The sequence below is a fragment of the Manduca sexta genome, chromosome 2, assembly GCF_014839805.1.
Source record: "Manduca sexta isolate Smith_Timp_Sample1 chromosome 2, JHU_Msex_v1.0, whole genome shotgun sequence".
Lineage (NCBI taxonomy): Eukaryota > Metazoa > Arthropoda > Insecta > Lepidoptera > Sphingidae > Manduca > Manduca sexta.
Window position 1 is genome coordinate 8,287,776 of NC_051116.1, and position 16,587 is coordinate 8,304,362.

The window sequence follows — 16,587 nt, forward strand, 5'->3', positions numbered from 1 at the left end:
TCGATAAGTGCGTGAAGTCTTTTGGTTAAATATAAATAGATATTATCTTCTAGTGGCCGAAGTTTGTCAGTCGACTCGAAATACATTATATTTGTAACTCATATTATACATAAATATTTTTCTGTCCGGCAGTTTTGGGTTCCGATTTAATTAAATGTAGAACTGGATCCCAGGCATGTGCAAGCTTCTAGCCATCTTCCCTATTGAAATTAGGATTTTTTTAAATTTCAATAGCCTCGCGAATCATCCTAGGCAGGAATAGGTATTCTTTGGCAAGAATTTGTGGCTTGTCTAGTCGCAGATAATGATAGGAGCCTCCTTCAGAATGTTCAGCGACTGCAGACTTCTATTATTCTATGTGTTTATGGACGGTGGACATCAGTTGACTAATTTATTAGCTCATAAAAAGCTACTTACGGAATAAAAAGGCCTGAAACTCACCACACCATGAGAACACTATGGATAATATAAAATTTAGGAGTAATCCGCAGTTCGTTAGTATCGGATCAAAGTTACGAACTAACTGCTCGGTTTGGTTCACGCTAACGTTCTATTAAAGCTTCCGAAACTTTCGCTTTAACCCGAAGGTTAAGGTCGCTGTCCTACTGTTTGCTATAAGCTATATTTAAATGATGGCGAGATATATTTAAAATATTAGAATACGGCGAATGTGTTATTTTTATTTTCCTATTAATCTTATAAATGATTTTTTCACTTACAGGAAGCTACATTACTTCTGAGTGATACTATTTTATGCCGGAAAAAAAATCACGCGCGACAGAGTCGCGGGTAAAATGTAAGATAAGATTATTAAATGGCGAAAACTATGGTAATAAGTCGCGATAAATAAGTAGATAAGCTAATGTCTTGTAACTAGCTTACGAAGATGTTTACATTGTAAAATTTTATAAATTACAAACTTCCCTTCTGCGTCTGTCTGACTGAACGCCATAACCTCAAAAGTATCGAATGGATTTCGATGAAATTTGGTATGGAGATAGTTTGAGGCCCTGGGATGGGCATAGGCGACTTTCATCTCGAGAAAATATATAGCGGGACTTTTATCTCGGAAAAACTCATCCACGCTCGATGTCACGAGTAAAAGTTAGCAATATATCAAAGTGACGCAAATAAAACAAGCAACTAATAATTACAAACAATTACTTATGTTTACAATATTGTTAAGACATTGACAAACTGACTTTTCTAAAATCATGTGTGTATTATTTGTGAATTTATCGTTCGCTTTAACGGTGAAGGAAAACATCGTAAGGAAACCTGCACATCTGAGAAGTTCTCTATAGGAATTTTGAAGGTGTGTGAAGTCTACCAATCCGCACTAGGCCAGCGTGGTGGACTAAGGCCTAATCCCTCTCAGTAGTATAGGAGGCCCGTGTCCAGCAGTGGGCATGTATATAATACAGGGCTGATATTATTTATTTATTTTATTTTAAGATATTGAAATAATTTTATTTCGACATGCAATTAACATTTCAAACACGATAAAATGCAAGCTTAAATTAAAACAACGTTCGAGGGACATAAACTGCGCTTCGACCGTCGGAGAGGCAGTTAATTTTTCTTAATTAGTGCCGATGTCATAAATCCGACAGCGTTCAGTTTACGAGTGCTCAACGTTAAATTAACGACTTCACGACAATTTATTACGTGAATAATTGGTATAATTAATTAGTGCAACAAATTAAGTTAAATAGTGTTCATTAAGGTAGATATCTTCATTTTATTACAGCGGCAGTGATAGAATGCTATGAATTTTTAATACGTGACTAGTTTTTGCTTTCGGTTTCGTCCGTTTTGTAATCCGTTTATAGGCTAATAAGCAATCTAGATTATTGAGAGATAATATTATAGATTTTTATAGCTGCAACTAGGATCACCCTTTAGGTTATTATTGTTTTTGTCTGGACAGGAAACTTAAAGCATAGATTCCCAAAGTGGTCCAAGTGGACCCCAGGGGTCCACGGGAGACTTGACGGGGATCTACGTTGGCGTGACCAAAACATGAGGTCACGATTAGTAAGCGGGGCTCCACCAAAATATATATGGTTTTGATAATAATGAATTAAAATGTTGACTTGACATCACCTAGTAATGTAGGCAGATAATATTTTAAGAAGCTCAGCGACTGTTACATATAAAAACTTGTATATTATGGGGTATTTGATAGAAATTTACCTGCAGGGTGTCTACCGGAACTGGCAAAAATTTTAAATGATCTATGAGAGGAATAACTTCGGGAACTTCCGGCTTAAAGCAAGCTGATCACCAAACTTTACACAATATAATAATTATTATGTTTTTTTTTTTGTTTTATTATGTTTGTTTAGGCAGGCTCTGATAATCTAGTATTTATCAAAGCATAACAAATGTTATGCTAAATAAAGCGATATCATCATCATGAGCCACATGATATCCACTGCTTAACAAAGAACTCCTCAAAATATTCTACACCGATGTGTTGGAAGCGGCCAGCATCGATTGAGTTCCTGAGGCCATAACCACGTCCTTATTTTATAATGAGATGGTAAGTGGAGTCGGGTCCAATAGAATGTCGACTAACGAGAAATGATTACCCCTCGACAGTCGATATAATTATGTCGGCCTGTTGGAACCGGATATACACAAGCTGATTCCGGAACACGACACACTTATGTTTGCCTTTGTAGGTTCATATGCACCGCTGCGTTTACCGGTACGTGGTTTCTATTCGAGAAGCGATATAGCTTATATCTTATAGCTTGCATTTCAACATCACCTTTACGAACAGGATGATCTCTACCAAACTACAAAGCACAAGGGTTCGGATGCGCCAGTACGTTTCTGAACTTATTGTTTGAATTAACAATTAAATCTGATAGTTGTTAGTCGAAGTTTGTGCGTCGGCACTTCCAGTTGCAACAAGTTGCTCTCTTTTCATTGTTTAGAAACTTTAGAATACGAAGATAGAATTTCATTTTTAAATCTACAGTAATATATATATAAAGTAGAAGAGTTTGTTTGTTTGAACGCGCTAATCTCAAGAACTATTGAACCGATTTAGATTTATTTTTTTCACTTAAAGGAAGCTATATATCTATACATATTATAAAACAAAATCCCCTTTTCTGTCTGTGTGTATGCTTTCGATTTCTTCAAAATCTACTGAACGGATTTTTATGAAATTTGGTATGGAGATAGTTTTAGACCCTGCGAAGGTTATAGGCTACATTCTATTCTGGTGTAATCGGAACAGAGCGTGTTTATGTATTACGCACACACTTGTGCATTATAATATCTCCTGCGTGGTTGATCTCCGTAAAGATTGTCCGCCGTGGCCGCAATTCGGCTAGGAGATCCATTCAACTCCCAAACGTTTACAGTATGAAATACTAAACACGTACATATCAGAATCTATGACAATTGTAACGTGCGCTGTGCACAGTTGATTGAAGTGGATTTGGACAAGCCGCATTGTGGTCTGAGATTATGCGCTCACTGTGATCTCTGTACTATACTATACGTATAGTATATTGTATACATGGTTATTTTGACATTGCGTTACTGAATGAAACCGCATACTCGTCTTCACCTTTGCTGCCATTGTGTCAAAAATCATCGCAGTTTGATGGCAATATAAATATGTGATAGGCTAATTTTTAAATCATCATCAGCCGTAGGACGTTTACTGCTGAATATGGGCATCCAGCGACCTTCTGCGACTTTTACTAGGTCATCTGTCCACCTCGTGGTTTTTTTATTTATTTTTTCATTTTTTATCGTCTGCTATAATTTATCTATCAATATAATCTGACTGAATATACAAGTGAGACAAATTGACAAATATATACATATAACTGTCATATTATTTAATTCGTTTATATATTTTATCTTACGAACAAAATGTGGTCATTGAAAAATCACCCCTAACACCATGCGAATAAAATACGTTTTCAAAATAACCAAACGATTCATTGTCCGACGAATTTCAATAAGTCGTATATTAAAAAATATATACTTACCATACTTACGCATATAAGGTAATATTACATTGTAAAGCCGTGTACACACTGTTGTATTAAAAAAATATATCATAAAGGTGTATACTCACTGTCAGACACAGATATGAAAAATGTAGTAAAATGTAAACTATATAGTTCCCATAGTAAATAGTGTAAAGCTCCTAAAGTGCGTTGAAGCGATCTAAAGCTCCGTAAGCTTTGTATAGAATCGACACTTGGAAGGTCAGCGTCGACGTGGAGAATAAAATAACAATTGAAATTGAATTTTATGTACTTTCAACGACGGTCGATTGTAAGACAACAAATAATATTTTTTATAATACGATCTGCGCTATGCATTTCGCTTTTGCTATTGTAATACCAACCACAGGCAAAAGTAAACAAGGCTGAATTTTATTTACGTCAAATTTTACAATCTTGCATAATAAATATCAACCATATATGTACGCGATAAGATCAAATTCTATTTAACATCGTTGCAGGCCAGTTTTTCTGAACGCGGTCGTTAAACTACATAAAGGTGTATACTCACTGTACGGCTGCGGTCTGCCGCCGGTGTACTGCGGCGACTGCAGTAGCGGCGCGCTGCGCTGCACTGGCTGCACATCCTCGGACACTGCGAACAAGGAATCGTGGAGTCATATTTTTATTCCTCGATTTATAATCTTAAGATACAGATAAATAAGTTAATTTTGAAAATGTCACAAATTATATTAATGTTCAGTAAATAATGTACTGAAATTGGTTTCTTATGTTTTTTTTTATATTCTACACGGTTCACAATATTTTCAATAACTTTTTCACTTATTGTTTGATTACAATATGTTTAGTTATTCTCTGATAGAAGTTTTTTTATGTTTACGCGAATGTTATTCTATAAATGATTAAAAAATATAGATTAAAAAAAACAATATCAGGTCAGAAAGTAAACACACATGCAATACTATCTTATGACGTCATATTTAGTCATTTCTGAACAAATTTAATCGCTGATTTTACAAAAGGCTTCTTTTCCCTATTATTTATTATTACGTATGAAATAATTGTCAAAATCGAACGTAACCCTATTCTTATGACAAATGTGCATTTGTATTTGTTTTTCCTTCACCGAAACAAAGAAACGTATTTTATACATACACATTGCAGTCCGGTTATTTATATATCATAGTTTCCTGAAACATTGGGCAAGTGAATCCTCGAGAGCAACTTAGTTAATAACTGTGTATTTATAATTAGATAGCTTGTACTCGCGGCTCTGAGCGCGTGAAATAGTTTTCCCGGAATAAAAGTCCCGCATTATATTTTCCGGGGATAAAAAAGTAACCTACAGCACTCAGGGGTAATGTAGTTACCTATTAGTTAAGCATTTTTCAAAATACGTTTAGTAGTTATTGAGATAAACGCGTTCAAACAAACAAACCTTAGCTTTATATATTAGTATAGATTTAGTGTAGACAAAAAAAGCGGCGATAGCCTAGTTGGGTGTGGAACGGACTGTCGAGACGTATGTCCGCAGGTTCAAATCCCAAAGGCAGACACCTCTGCCTTTTCTAAAATTATGTGTGTATTCTTTGTGAATTATCGCTTGCTTTAACGGTGAAGGAAAACATCGTGAGGAAACCTGCATACTTGAGAAGTCATAGGAATTTTCAGGTTGTGTGAAGTCTACCAATCCGCACTAGGCCAGCATGGTGGACTAAGGCTTAATCCCTGTTAGTAGTAGAGGAGGCCCGTGCCCAGCAGTGGGACAGTATATAATACAGGGCTGATGTTATTTATATAGATATAATCAATCATCCCCATACAATATTACCGATCTAATCAATCTGTTTCTTGTTCAAGAGTTAAATTTATCCGAGTAGTATGAAACTTTCACAATTGCCGGCGATTTAATTAAATCGGGCAGGGTGGCAATGTGTTTGGAAATTTACGGACATGTCCTGATCACGGATTTGAGTTTAGAATTTGTTACCGAGATGCTTTATTTAGTGTTGTGCGTATTTAGCTGCTATCTTAATATTGAAGAAATAAAATTAGCTCAAAAATAAAAAAAAACAAAAGGGCCGGCATAGTTTTGGAGACTGACAAAGAATCGTTATTAATTGTCAGTTGTTATTCTATTCTACTTGGACCCTATCCAGCCTATAATCAGGTTCAGTGCAATCACTTTGCCATAACAAAAAAAAAATAGTTCGTTCATGGAATATAAAAAAATGCTCCAATTATACTGGTTCGTTGCAAAGTGCAAATTTCTGGGAACAGCCGATGTAGGTTTGTTGGTTAAGAGAGAATGCCCGCATCAAGTCCATCTTTATGCTTCAGTCCGTCTTCATGCTTTAGTATATGAAATGTATAAACATTATAATTTTTAATAAGACTGATTGACGTCATATATTGATTGTTAAGGAACGAAACTTCTCTACTTGAGTTGCTATAGGCTAGCCTTATACCTATTATATTGTACATTATCTCCAATTAAGACTTAATTTAACAATTTTTGTACTATTTGTAAATTTATTTCATTCTTTAATACCCACTTCAAATAAATTACCACTTTGTATTACTGGAGATAACGCGTAATTTTCATTGCAGATTACACATTAAAGATGTTCTCAGGATATAGGCCTATCCTAGTCTGAGATTTCTGGCAAAACTAAGCTGAAAACGACGGAGATATAGACAAATAAAAAAAACTAGTCTTTTCTCCACGAATAAAGAAAATTATGAATTAAAAATATATAACAGTATAAAATAAATAAATTGACTGCCTCGGTGGCGTAGTTGTATTGCACGTCCGGTACAATAGCGCTCTGAGGTCCTGGGTTCGAATCCCGGGTCGGGCAAAGTGATATTTGGGTTTTTCTGCTCAGTATCAGCCCGGAGTCTGGAATTTGTGCCCGATATGGCGATAGGCTCGCCCCCTATCACATCATGGGACGGAACATACTTGGCGAAAAGTGGGTGCCCTAGTTGCGCCTGTGCATACCCCTTCGGGGATAAATGCGTGATGTTATGTATGTATGTATAAAATAAACATCCGGATTTCTCTCCGAGATTAATATTAGCAAATGGATACCCTACAGCCAAGTTTAGCGGAGTTTTGTAGCGAAATGACGTCATCTGGCGCGATCCTTATTAGGGACACCACGTGACTGCCGAATTTATAATACCGGAATCCGGAATAGCCAATGTTAACTTTGGAAAAATATTAATTTCGGTTGTAAAAGTTTTTTATTGGATAATTCTTTTATCATATAATGTACGCGATGTATACCTAAGTCAGTTTACTGATATCGATGTAAAAATGTGAAAGTGTTATTGTTTGTCCTTGTTTTACGGCATGCAGATAAATTGACATCATTTGCATATACTTTTACGGACTGAACAATGTAACATGCATTTCATACCGGAATTTTCCGGTTAATTTTAACTTTTTTTCCGGTAAAAAAAAACCGGAACGGAAAATTCTACAATCTACAATAAACACTCACATAAGTTATTATACTATCACCAAGAAAATAAATTGTCCATCGTAAAGCATAGCGCTAAAGAACGTCATCAAAACAAACAGCGCATGTCAGTCTAAGACGCTCGTTCGGGGTCACTTATTCACCTCGGCTCGACTGGTGCGACCCCGGCTTTACATAACCCGGGATCATAATAGATCACAGTCGCGGGTCGAGTGAATATTTAAACGGGCAAACCATTCGAGCTTCATACAGACCTTAGTTATAAATGGACCTTTGGAAGCGTGTGTACTGTGTAACCTACTTCTTACTGATTTTGGTTTAGGCATATTTTGAATTTTACTGGTGGTCTCTCATATGTGAGAGTCCGCCTGGGTAGGTACCAACGCAATGTCTATATCCACCGCTAAATAGCAGTGTGTAATCACTGTTGTGTTCCGGTTTGAAAGACATTGTAGCCAGTTTAACATGACATAATGAGACTTAACGTCTCATGTCTCAGGATAGCGAGCGCAGTGGAATACCAAACAATATTTGTCATTCGAGGTGTTGGATGGTGTTTCTACTGTTTATGGTGGTATCGCTTACCATCAGACGAACGGCAAGCTCATTTCGTCATTTAAAGCCATAAAAAAAACTATTTTGAGCTTTCAAATATGCTAAATAATAATTTTATATGTGACAGTTTGTGTTTATTAGATTTTGAGCCTTCTAGTATTCTGAAAAAATTACTTGAAAGTTTGTGTACTTTGTAGATGTTTGTGAAGTGACGCATAAATTGTAATTTAATAAATTTTGATTAAATGCAGATAGCCAACGTTCTCTATTACCATATAGATTACTTTTAAAAAATGTAATGTATTCAGAGTGTACCTAATAAGTGTGTTTGTTCAAACTAAATTATTTATTAGAATTAGTTACATATTTTACAATCGATTATAATACATTGACGTATATTCTATAGACACGAACGTCCATATAAAATATTTAAACATCTGAACTAAAATAGCAACCAAAACGTCACTGTTATAACCTATTTATTCACTTGAACAACAAATAATTTTACGTTTTGACTAATATTTTTATTCACATCCAGATTTGCACTTAGACTCGCGTTTTTATATTATGAGCGTCACTCCGTATGCAACCAAAAGCATCAATATTGACCATACTATAATCAGTTTGAATGGATGACAGTTCAATTCAGTTGAACACAGTGAATGTTCGGAACGTCAAATCTTACTAGATTTGGCGTTCCACGTATATATGTACCACGAGTACGTGGTACATATATATTGATGCGATGATTGTATTTATAGTCTGTACAGAAAGAGAACCGTCGTGGCCGAAAAGTGAACTAACTTTGCATTTTTTACATAGCAACCCTTCCCCGCCATTTGGTAAATGTTAAACTCATTGTGATGTCGTATTGCTTTGTTATAAATGATCTTGCGTGTAGTTTTTAGGGATTTTTGTATAGAAACACACCGAAACAAAAAAAAAAAAAGGTACACGATAGCGGCCTCAAATCCCACGATGGATCTCTTTCTGAACAGACTATAGTTCTGTATATTTTACTTAAAGAAAAGTTCTAATGGTTGATATCATCCTCTCCTAGTGACCGTCCTGAGTCGAGGTTCGTATTCCGTTAGTGTGTTCCCCTCAGATCGCTTAATTTCCAAGGGTTGCCTCTAAAGCGTTTACCCAAACCTCCGGTGTGTTAGTATAAGCCGACCCTTGTCAGGGTATCAAACGTAGTCATATTAAAAATAATTAGTATACAAATTAGGTTTTGTTTTTATAGTAAACTAGCCGTGCCCGTGGCTTTGCTCGCGTGGATATCTGTTTATCACAAAGTATTCCCGCGTAAATCCGATTTCTTAGAGCCACGCGACCTTTTCAACAGTAATCGTGATATTTCAGTAAATTTACATAATACCATGCGATAATTCACAAAGTACACATAACACTTTAGAAAATTCAGTGGTGCGTGCCCTTGGGTTTTGAATCTGCGGACATTCGTCTAGATAGTCCGTCCCACTCATAAGGGTGGTGTACTGCCGTGTTAAGCTCACTAGCGGTATCTCAAAAAAAATCTAAATTTTGATTTTTATGTCCTCAGACGGCTTAAAGAAATACCCATCCAATGAACTTACCTAAATAACGATATCTTGTTTAGAACTTGTTAAAAAACCTTAAAAGAGTGTCTCTATCGCAGTTTTACATACAAAACTATGAAACTATATTTACAAAACTTCGATTATCTGAAAATAAGGTGTCTTTGACATACCGATTTTGCGCTTAGCACGGCAGTATAGTAGTAATACATAAGAATAAGGGTAGTTTAAATAATGCAAATGAGATTTCACGCACACGGAATTTCTAATTGAGCTGGTTCAAAATATCCAAGTCATTCTACGAACGACTATAAATTTCATAGTAAATTGACCTTTAAGCAAATTGAAATGCCTGAAATAATATTGCCCAATTAAGCAGGGCTTAGTTTCGAATATGCCATTTGTATTTTAAACCGAGAATTTATTGTATCGTTTGCATTGTGAGTTGGAATGTAATGAAATTATAATTAAAATAAAATATATAGCATTATTGTGGTATTGCTTTACTAAACAAAACCACATAACGTGCACGGCAAGGTGAATGTCGACTGACGAGAAATGATTACCCCTCGGCAGTCGACACAATTATGCCGGCCTGTTGGAACCGGATATACACAAGCTGATGCCGGCACGCGACACTTACGTGGGCCACTATGGCGGGTTTTAACACCTTGTGTACGGTGGTCGCTATTCGGGCCGATATTAAATATATCCTACGACTACCCTCTTAATGGATATGTCGCGTTCCACTTGATTATCATTGCGCTTCGTCCCACACAATATAGTGTAAAGTTATTCACATATGTATTGAATCCTTCCTAGCTGAATTTTGACCACGACATCCAATCTCAACGGACATTAGCCATGTACGCAGGAGATATTATAGTGCACAAGTGTGTGCGCAATACAAGTACTCTCTGTTCCTTCACTCTCATAGTCCGGTGAGACGGCAATCCGACATGACCGGAGAGAGATCAGGACCAACGAATTTACGTGCTTTCAGAGTATCACATCGCCAATTTTCTGACTCCGAGCTGCGACTTAGTAATTTTTAAGATGGAAAAACGCAGTCACAATTATTTTTGGCCGGACCTAAGAATCGAACCCAGGGCCTCAGCGTGCTAGTCATAGTTGTACCGCGTACATACGTATTACAACTATGCCACCGAAGCAGTTAGTACTATTATATTTCCAATTCCTCCTTATCTTTATATTTTATTAATTTCATTGCGGGATAAAGAAAATATTGTGTTCCCTAAGACTCGCCGAGCTTCACCGTTCGGTGTCATAATCAGTGCGGACTTTATATTTTTGAGTGTAGGCCACTTTATTTCCGCCGCCCCATGTCGATAGGTTTATGTATGTAGGTTTCTAAAATACTTAATAATTTTCCATTTGTTTGTATTATGGAAGGCACTAAAGTTAAATAAATGAATGATTAATTAAATCGAGTGAGCGTCCTCTGAAATCAGCCGCACCTAAGAGGCTGCCGACCATAGGCCGCGGCCTATACGGCCTATTTACAAATCCAGGACTAATCATAATTCGTGCCACTGCTGAACCTGGCTTCCAGGAGTAGTGGTGGGTGTGAGGGCGGGAAAGTCTCTTCTATTCATATACATCACATCCAAATGATAGCAGCATTGTGAAGTTAACTGATTTACTAATCCTGAATCTGAACTGCATGTGTACCTATCGGGGCTATTAGCGTCCTGCACCGCGGTTCATAATTAATGGACGTTATATTTAGAATATCGAGCGGTCGCCGCCTGTGCCATCGATTCGAGTTTTTGTAACTTATTTTATCTACCGGTAACCATTGACGTATATTCTATAGACACGAAATATATAATACTATCAGCCCTGTATTATATACTTGCCCACTGCTGAGCACGGGCCTCCTCTACTACTGAGAGGGATTAGGCCTTAGTCCACCACGCTGGCCTAGTGCGGATTGGTAGACTTCTCACACTTTAGAAATTCCTATAGAGAATTCTCAGATGTGCAGATTTCCTCACGATGTTTTCCTTCACCGTTATAGCGAACGATAAATTCACAAAGAATACACACATGATTTTTTAGAAAAGTCAGAGTTGTGTGCCCTTGGGATTTGAACCTGCGGACATTCGTCTTGGCAGTCCGTTCCACACCCAACTAGGCTATCGCCGCTTCGCGATAGACACGAAAGTCCATATAAAATTTGTTCACAATCTGAACTAAAATGGCAAACAAAACGTCACTGTTATAACCTATTTATTCACTTGAACAACAAATAATTTCACTTATTTGACTAATATTTTTTATTCAAATCCAAGTTTACACTTAGACACGAGTTTTTTTATCATGAGCGCCACTCCGTACGTAACTACAAGCTGTCAATATAGACCATACTAAAGTCAGTTTGAATGGATATCAGTTCAAACCAGTTGAACACAGTGAATGTTCGGAACGCCAAATCTAGTACGTAGTACATATTATATCAATGACCGGGAACTATCTCGGCATTATGGGACGGAAAAGAGATGGCGGAAAGTGGATACCCTGGTTGATGCTTCTATCTGAGGGATATAGGGGTGATGTGTTTTGTTGGGTGTGTCGTATGCGAGAGTCCGGTTTTGTAGGTATTGCAGTGGTGAATGGTTAAAATAAGCCGATTCCTGCCGGCTTCCCATTCGTAATTTATATCTAATCGGCTTTTGTTCAAGGCTTCGTCTGCGTGAAGGAGTTTTCCAGGATAAAATCCCGCTATATATTTTCCCGGGATAGAAAGTAGCCTAAAACCTTCCCAGGGTCTTAAACTATCTCCATTCCAAATTTCATAAAAATCCGTTCAGTAGATTTTGAGAAAACTGATAACATACGGGCATACAGAAAAGGGGACTTTCTTTTTACAATATTGTATAGATTACCATTAAAACGATTTGCAAATCGCATTTATGCATATTAGGAATATCTTGTGTCGGGTTCCCTTTCGACAAATTTAATTTTTTTGCTACCGAGGTACTTGTTATGTTTATTTCTGCCGTCAAGCAATATTATGCGAGCATTGTACTCCCATCTAAAATAGACAGTAACCTGTTAAAGGCTTATGGAACTAAACATCTTATGTCTCACAATGATGAGTGCAGTGAAATGCCGCGAAAAGTCGTGTTTTCGAAGTTCAGCTAGTAATGTCTTTGATGGGACCTTGTTTGTCATTAAGTCAGCAGCTTGCTTGTATTTTTTTGTATACGTTACTTTATATTGGTTTGGTTATGCAGTTCTTTTCGCATAAAAGTCCTTTGTTGAATATATTTTAGCGAGATTTAGTAATTGTCAATAACTTCATGTTAAAATAGGGCCAACTTTAAATTAGTCCGAAATAACATACAAAAACATTCGTGTATTGGTAACGTAAGAAACCATTATGAAAATTTTTACTGAGCAGTTTTTAATTACATATACAATAAAAACTTAAATACTAGCTTAAAAGAAAAGTCATTATTCTATAGATTATACTTACCTTTGTGTCCTAATTTATTTCCAAAACTTAGTGCAAAAAGCAAATGATGTTATAATATGGATCTTTATAATATGGATGAACCGTGAACCAACAATTCAAGATTATTATGCTCATTATATGCTCATTTTTTTTTATTTTAGGCCTTTTTCACACGTATCGATAATCGGGAAATTAGAAATTCTATAGTGATGTATAAAAAATTCCGGTATCCGGAATTTTTTTTTTTAATTAATTTCGAAATAAATTAGGACCGTACACAATACACATTAATGCAATACGATTTCGATACATAACTTACCGTTTAATCACAACGCGTGATGCGTACAAGTGTTGGCTCACCGCCCCAGTTCCCTGCACATATAAAAAGACGAACACACTCTTTACAACCATCCTTTTTCATCTTATTAATTTTTCATATTTCTATTTCTGTCACCGCGCGTACAGCAAAGGTGCATGCCAATTTCATTTAAAAGTAAGCTACAAGAAACATAATAAAAACAAAATATGTCAACATAAAAAAAATACTGTTTTCGTTACGAACAAAAAAAACTTGTAAATATCGTTGTGTTCGAAATTTCTGTGTTGTTTTGTGTTATGCAACTGTTTTTTGTGCATTTTTTGTCTCATTTTTTTCTTTACTGTATTCCATCTTCGTATGTTCTCGATAGCCATTTTTCAAGAGTGTGCTTGTCATAGTTTTATATGTGCATGGAAGATTATATTTTATTACTATATTCATATGTTTCAGATTAGGAAATCAAAGGTTCACCACTGTTACTTCTGTTTTAATTTGAGTACAATCCTGTTTCTTCCGATTCCCTTCGGCTAGTGCGTCGTAAATGATCCATTATTACTGTATATAATTAAACGTGGCAAACCTCTTTTTCCGTCTGTTGTGCTCTGTTCATGTCAATGGTATAAACTGCTGTTGTGGTTTTCGAGCTGATCTATAATGTAAACGCTAACTAAATATATAAACGCATACATATATATGTTTAAATATGCCCTTTATATTTATCCATCGATATTATACCTTTTCGCACATTTTCCGGTTACCGGAAAACCGGGATGAACGGTGGTAAATATTTTTACAAAAGCAGGTATATAACCACAATACCATTATAACTACCACCGGAAATCCCGGGACTACCGTAAACACTACCAACCGGGAATTTGTAAAATGGTATTAAATACAAAAAATATGTTTCATATGAACTTTACCACAATACGACAAAATAAAAACGGTATTTACGTCGCCGATATTGCATTGTAAGATTTTAAGTTACAAATTACATTAGTTGATCAGGTGTGAAACGATCTTCGAAAAGTGACGGAAATTGGACAACGTAAATTAGTCAGTAGTGTGGCGAGGACCTAAGTTAAATTCTAAATATACTTAGTTCTCACGAAACCACATGGTAAGGGCATATATAAACAATTAACCTCTTATTCATAAACGTTAATTGACAGCATTTTATTGGTTATAAATTATTTTTCCTTTAGAGTCCGACAAAAATCGTATTGCAAAACATGTTTTGAAATAATAAAACAAGTCTTACGATACGATTAATTGCTATTTAAAAAGGCATCAAAGGAATTTTAAGCATTGTCATACATTAAACATGATGAGTTTTAGCTTTCCATAACATAAATATATTAATAAACGCAATGATTTTATGAATTAATTATCGTCATTACGAATACACGGTTATGTCGTGGGATTTCATAAAGAGAGACGAAGCAATGCAATACTTAAAACGCTGTCAACAATTATGCATACGAGGTTCATATCTATAATTAAGTAAACATATAAAGCTGTAACAAATGCAATTAACACACAAATTCGTGAATAAATAACATATTTATTAAAAACAAATTATATCTTTTATTCACGAATGTCAATAAAATACACTAGACATACAAAGGCGATCAGATTAGGCGATACGATAAAAATCGTATTGCAAAATCGGATACGGAAGTTCGTGAAGTCGATTTGAGAGTATTTAGGTGCTGAATAATACAAAATAATAATACGAGCAAAGCATAAATTTGTGTAAATAAAACAGTCAATATCAAAATTATTTGAAAGTATATTTTTATAAATTAAGTGGGTAAAGTAAAACAGCCCTATAAGAGTTAATGTGCATAATATTATAGTATTATAACTACTCTACAACATGCAATATGATCCTTTTTACATATGTAATAAGCTCTAAAATTATAAGGAATACATCGTAGCAAATCAATGACTGATATTAATAGCAAATTATAGTATTTATGATACTTGAGTTTAGCAAAACTAGTCTTATTAGTCACCCTAGGTATCTAGGTATTGGACTGGGAGATTCGGGGTTCATTTCTCAGCTAATATCAAAATAAAAAATGTTTTAGTTTAGAAAAATAAAATACACACGATTTGGATTTAGACGTGGAATTACATTGCGTTAAAAATTACGAAATACTAGCTCCTTATCACATCATGAGACGGATTTAAATTCAGTCACATGTGTATGCTATATTTGCTTCTCTACCTTACCCCCAGATACAGTAGCGAGCTTATAACATGTCATACTCAACCTGCAATAGCTGATCTAAACCTTCGGAGATACAAACATGAATTTACTATAGGAAACTAAACAAGTCCACGAGTTTTAAAATAAAACGAAAAAAACTTCAGAGAACCTTTCACAATTGAATTACAGAATTACTTTTCAAAGTGGATAAAAGAATTACAATAATAATTTTATCTTATAAGTCGCGAATAACTTAGCGAATCGTATTATTGGACCACCCCGTGGGAAATCACACAGAAATAACGAAAAAACTTGGACGAAAAGTCAATGAATCATGATTTACGTGTGAAATTTATTTAGATAATTCGGACTTTTGTTTTTCTTTAATAAATGAGAACGGAAATATTAGTGGAGGGACTTAAGTAAGTTGTTATAGCATAAAAATAACCCTGTATTATATACTGTCCCATTGTTGGGCATAGAGTTTCTCTACTACAGAGAGGGATTAGGCCTTAATCGGCCACGCTGGCCGAGTGCGGATTAGCAAACATACCCTCAAAACTCTTAAAGAGAACTTCTCAGGTATGCAGGTTTCCTCACGATCTTTTCCTTCACCGTTAAAGCAAGAGATAACTCACAAAGAGTACACACATACTTTAGAAAAGTCAGAGGCATGCCTTTAGGTTTTGAACCCGCATACATTCGTCTCGTTAGTACCTTCCACCCCCCACCAGGCTATTGCCGCTTATACTTTACCGCACTTATACTTTTATAGCATAAATCATATTTACTTGAAGATCTTCAAATCGTTTCCTCCAGTTTTAAAGAAATATGAAGTTACTTATCTTTGCGTTCCTAATCCGGGAATCAAACCCATCGCATTTGGTAACACAATTCTCTCTTCTAAATACTTATAAAACACCTCTATTGTCACTAGAGGTTAAAAACAAACCAACATTTCTTTTTCAA

General features: G+C 35.7%; 2 protein-coding genes across 3 annotated transcripts in view; one reads left to right on the forward strand and one right to left on the reverse strand.

The window, feature by feature from the left end:
* LOC115452193 (heterogeneous nuclear ribonucleoprotein L-like) overlaps positions 1-16,587 on the reverse strand; it is a 464,908-nt gene that overhangs the window by 377,714 nt on the left and 70,607 nt on the right. For both annotated transcript variants that reach the window (XM_037437252.1, XM_037437247.1), the window contains exon 4: positions 4,552-4,635. In XM_037437252.1, coding sequence (XP_037293149.1) covers positions 4,552-4,635 — 84 coding nt within the window. The remainder of the gene's footprint in view (positions 1-4,551; positions 4,636-16,587) is intronic.
* Positions 1-16,587, forward strand: part of LOC115449179 (neural/ectodermal development factor IMP-L2) — a 325,382-nt gene that overhangs the window by 23,781 nt on the left and 285,014 nt on the right. The gene's annotated exons all lie outside the window — the stretch shown is intronic.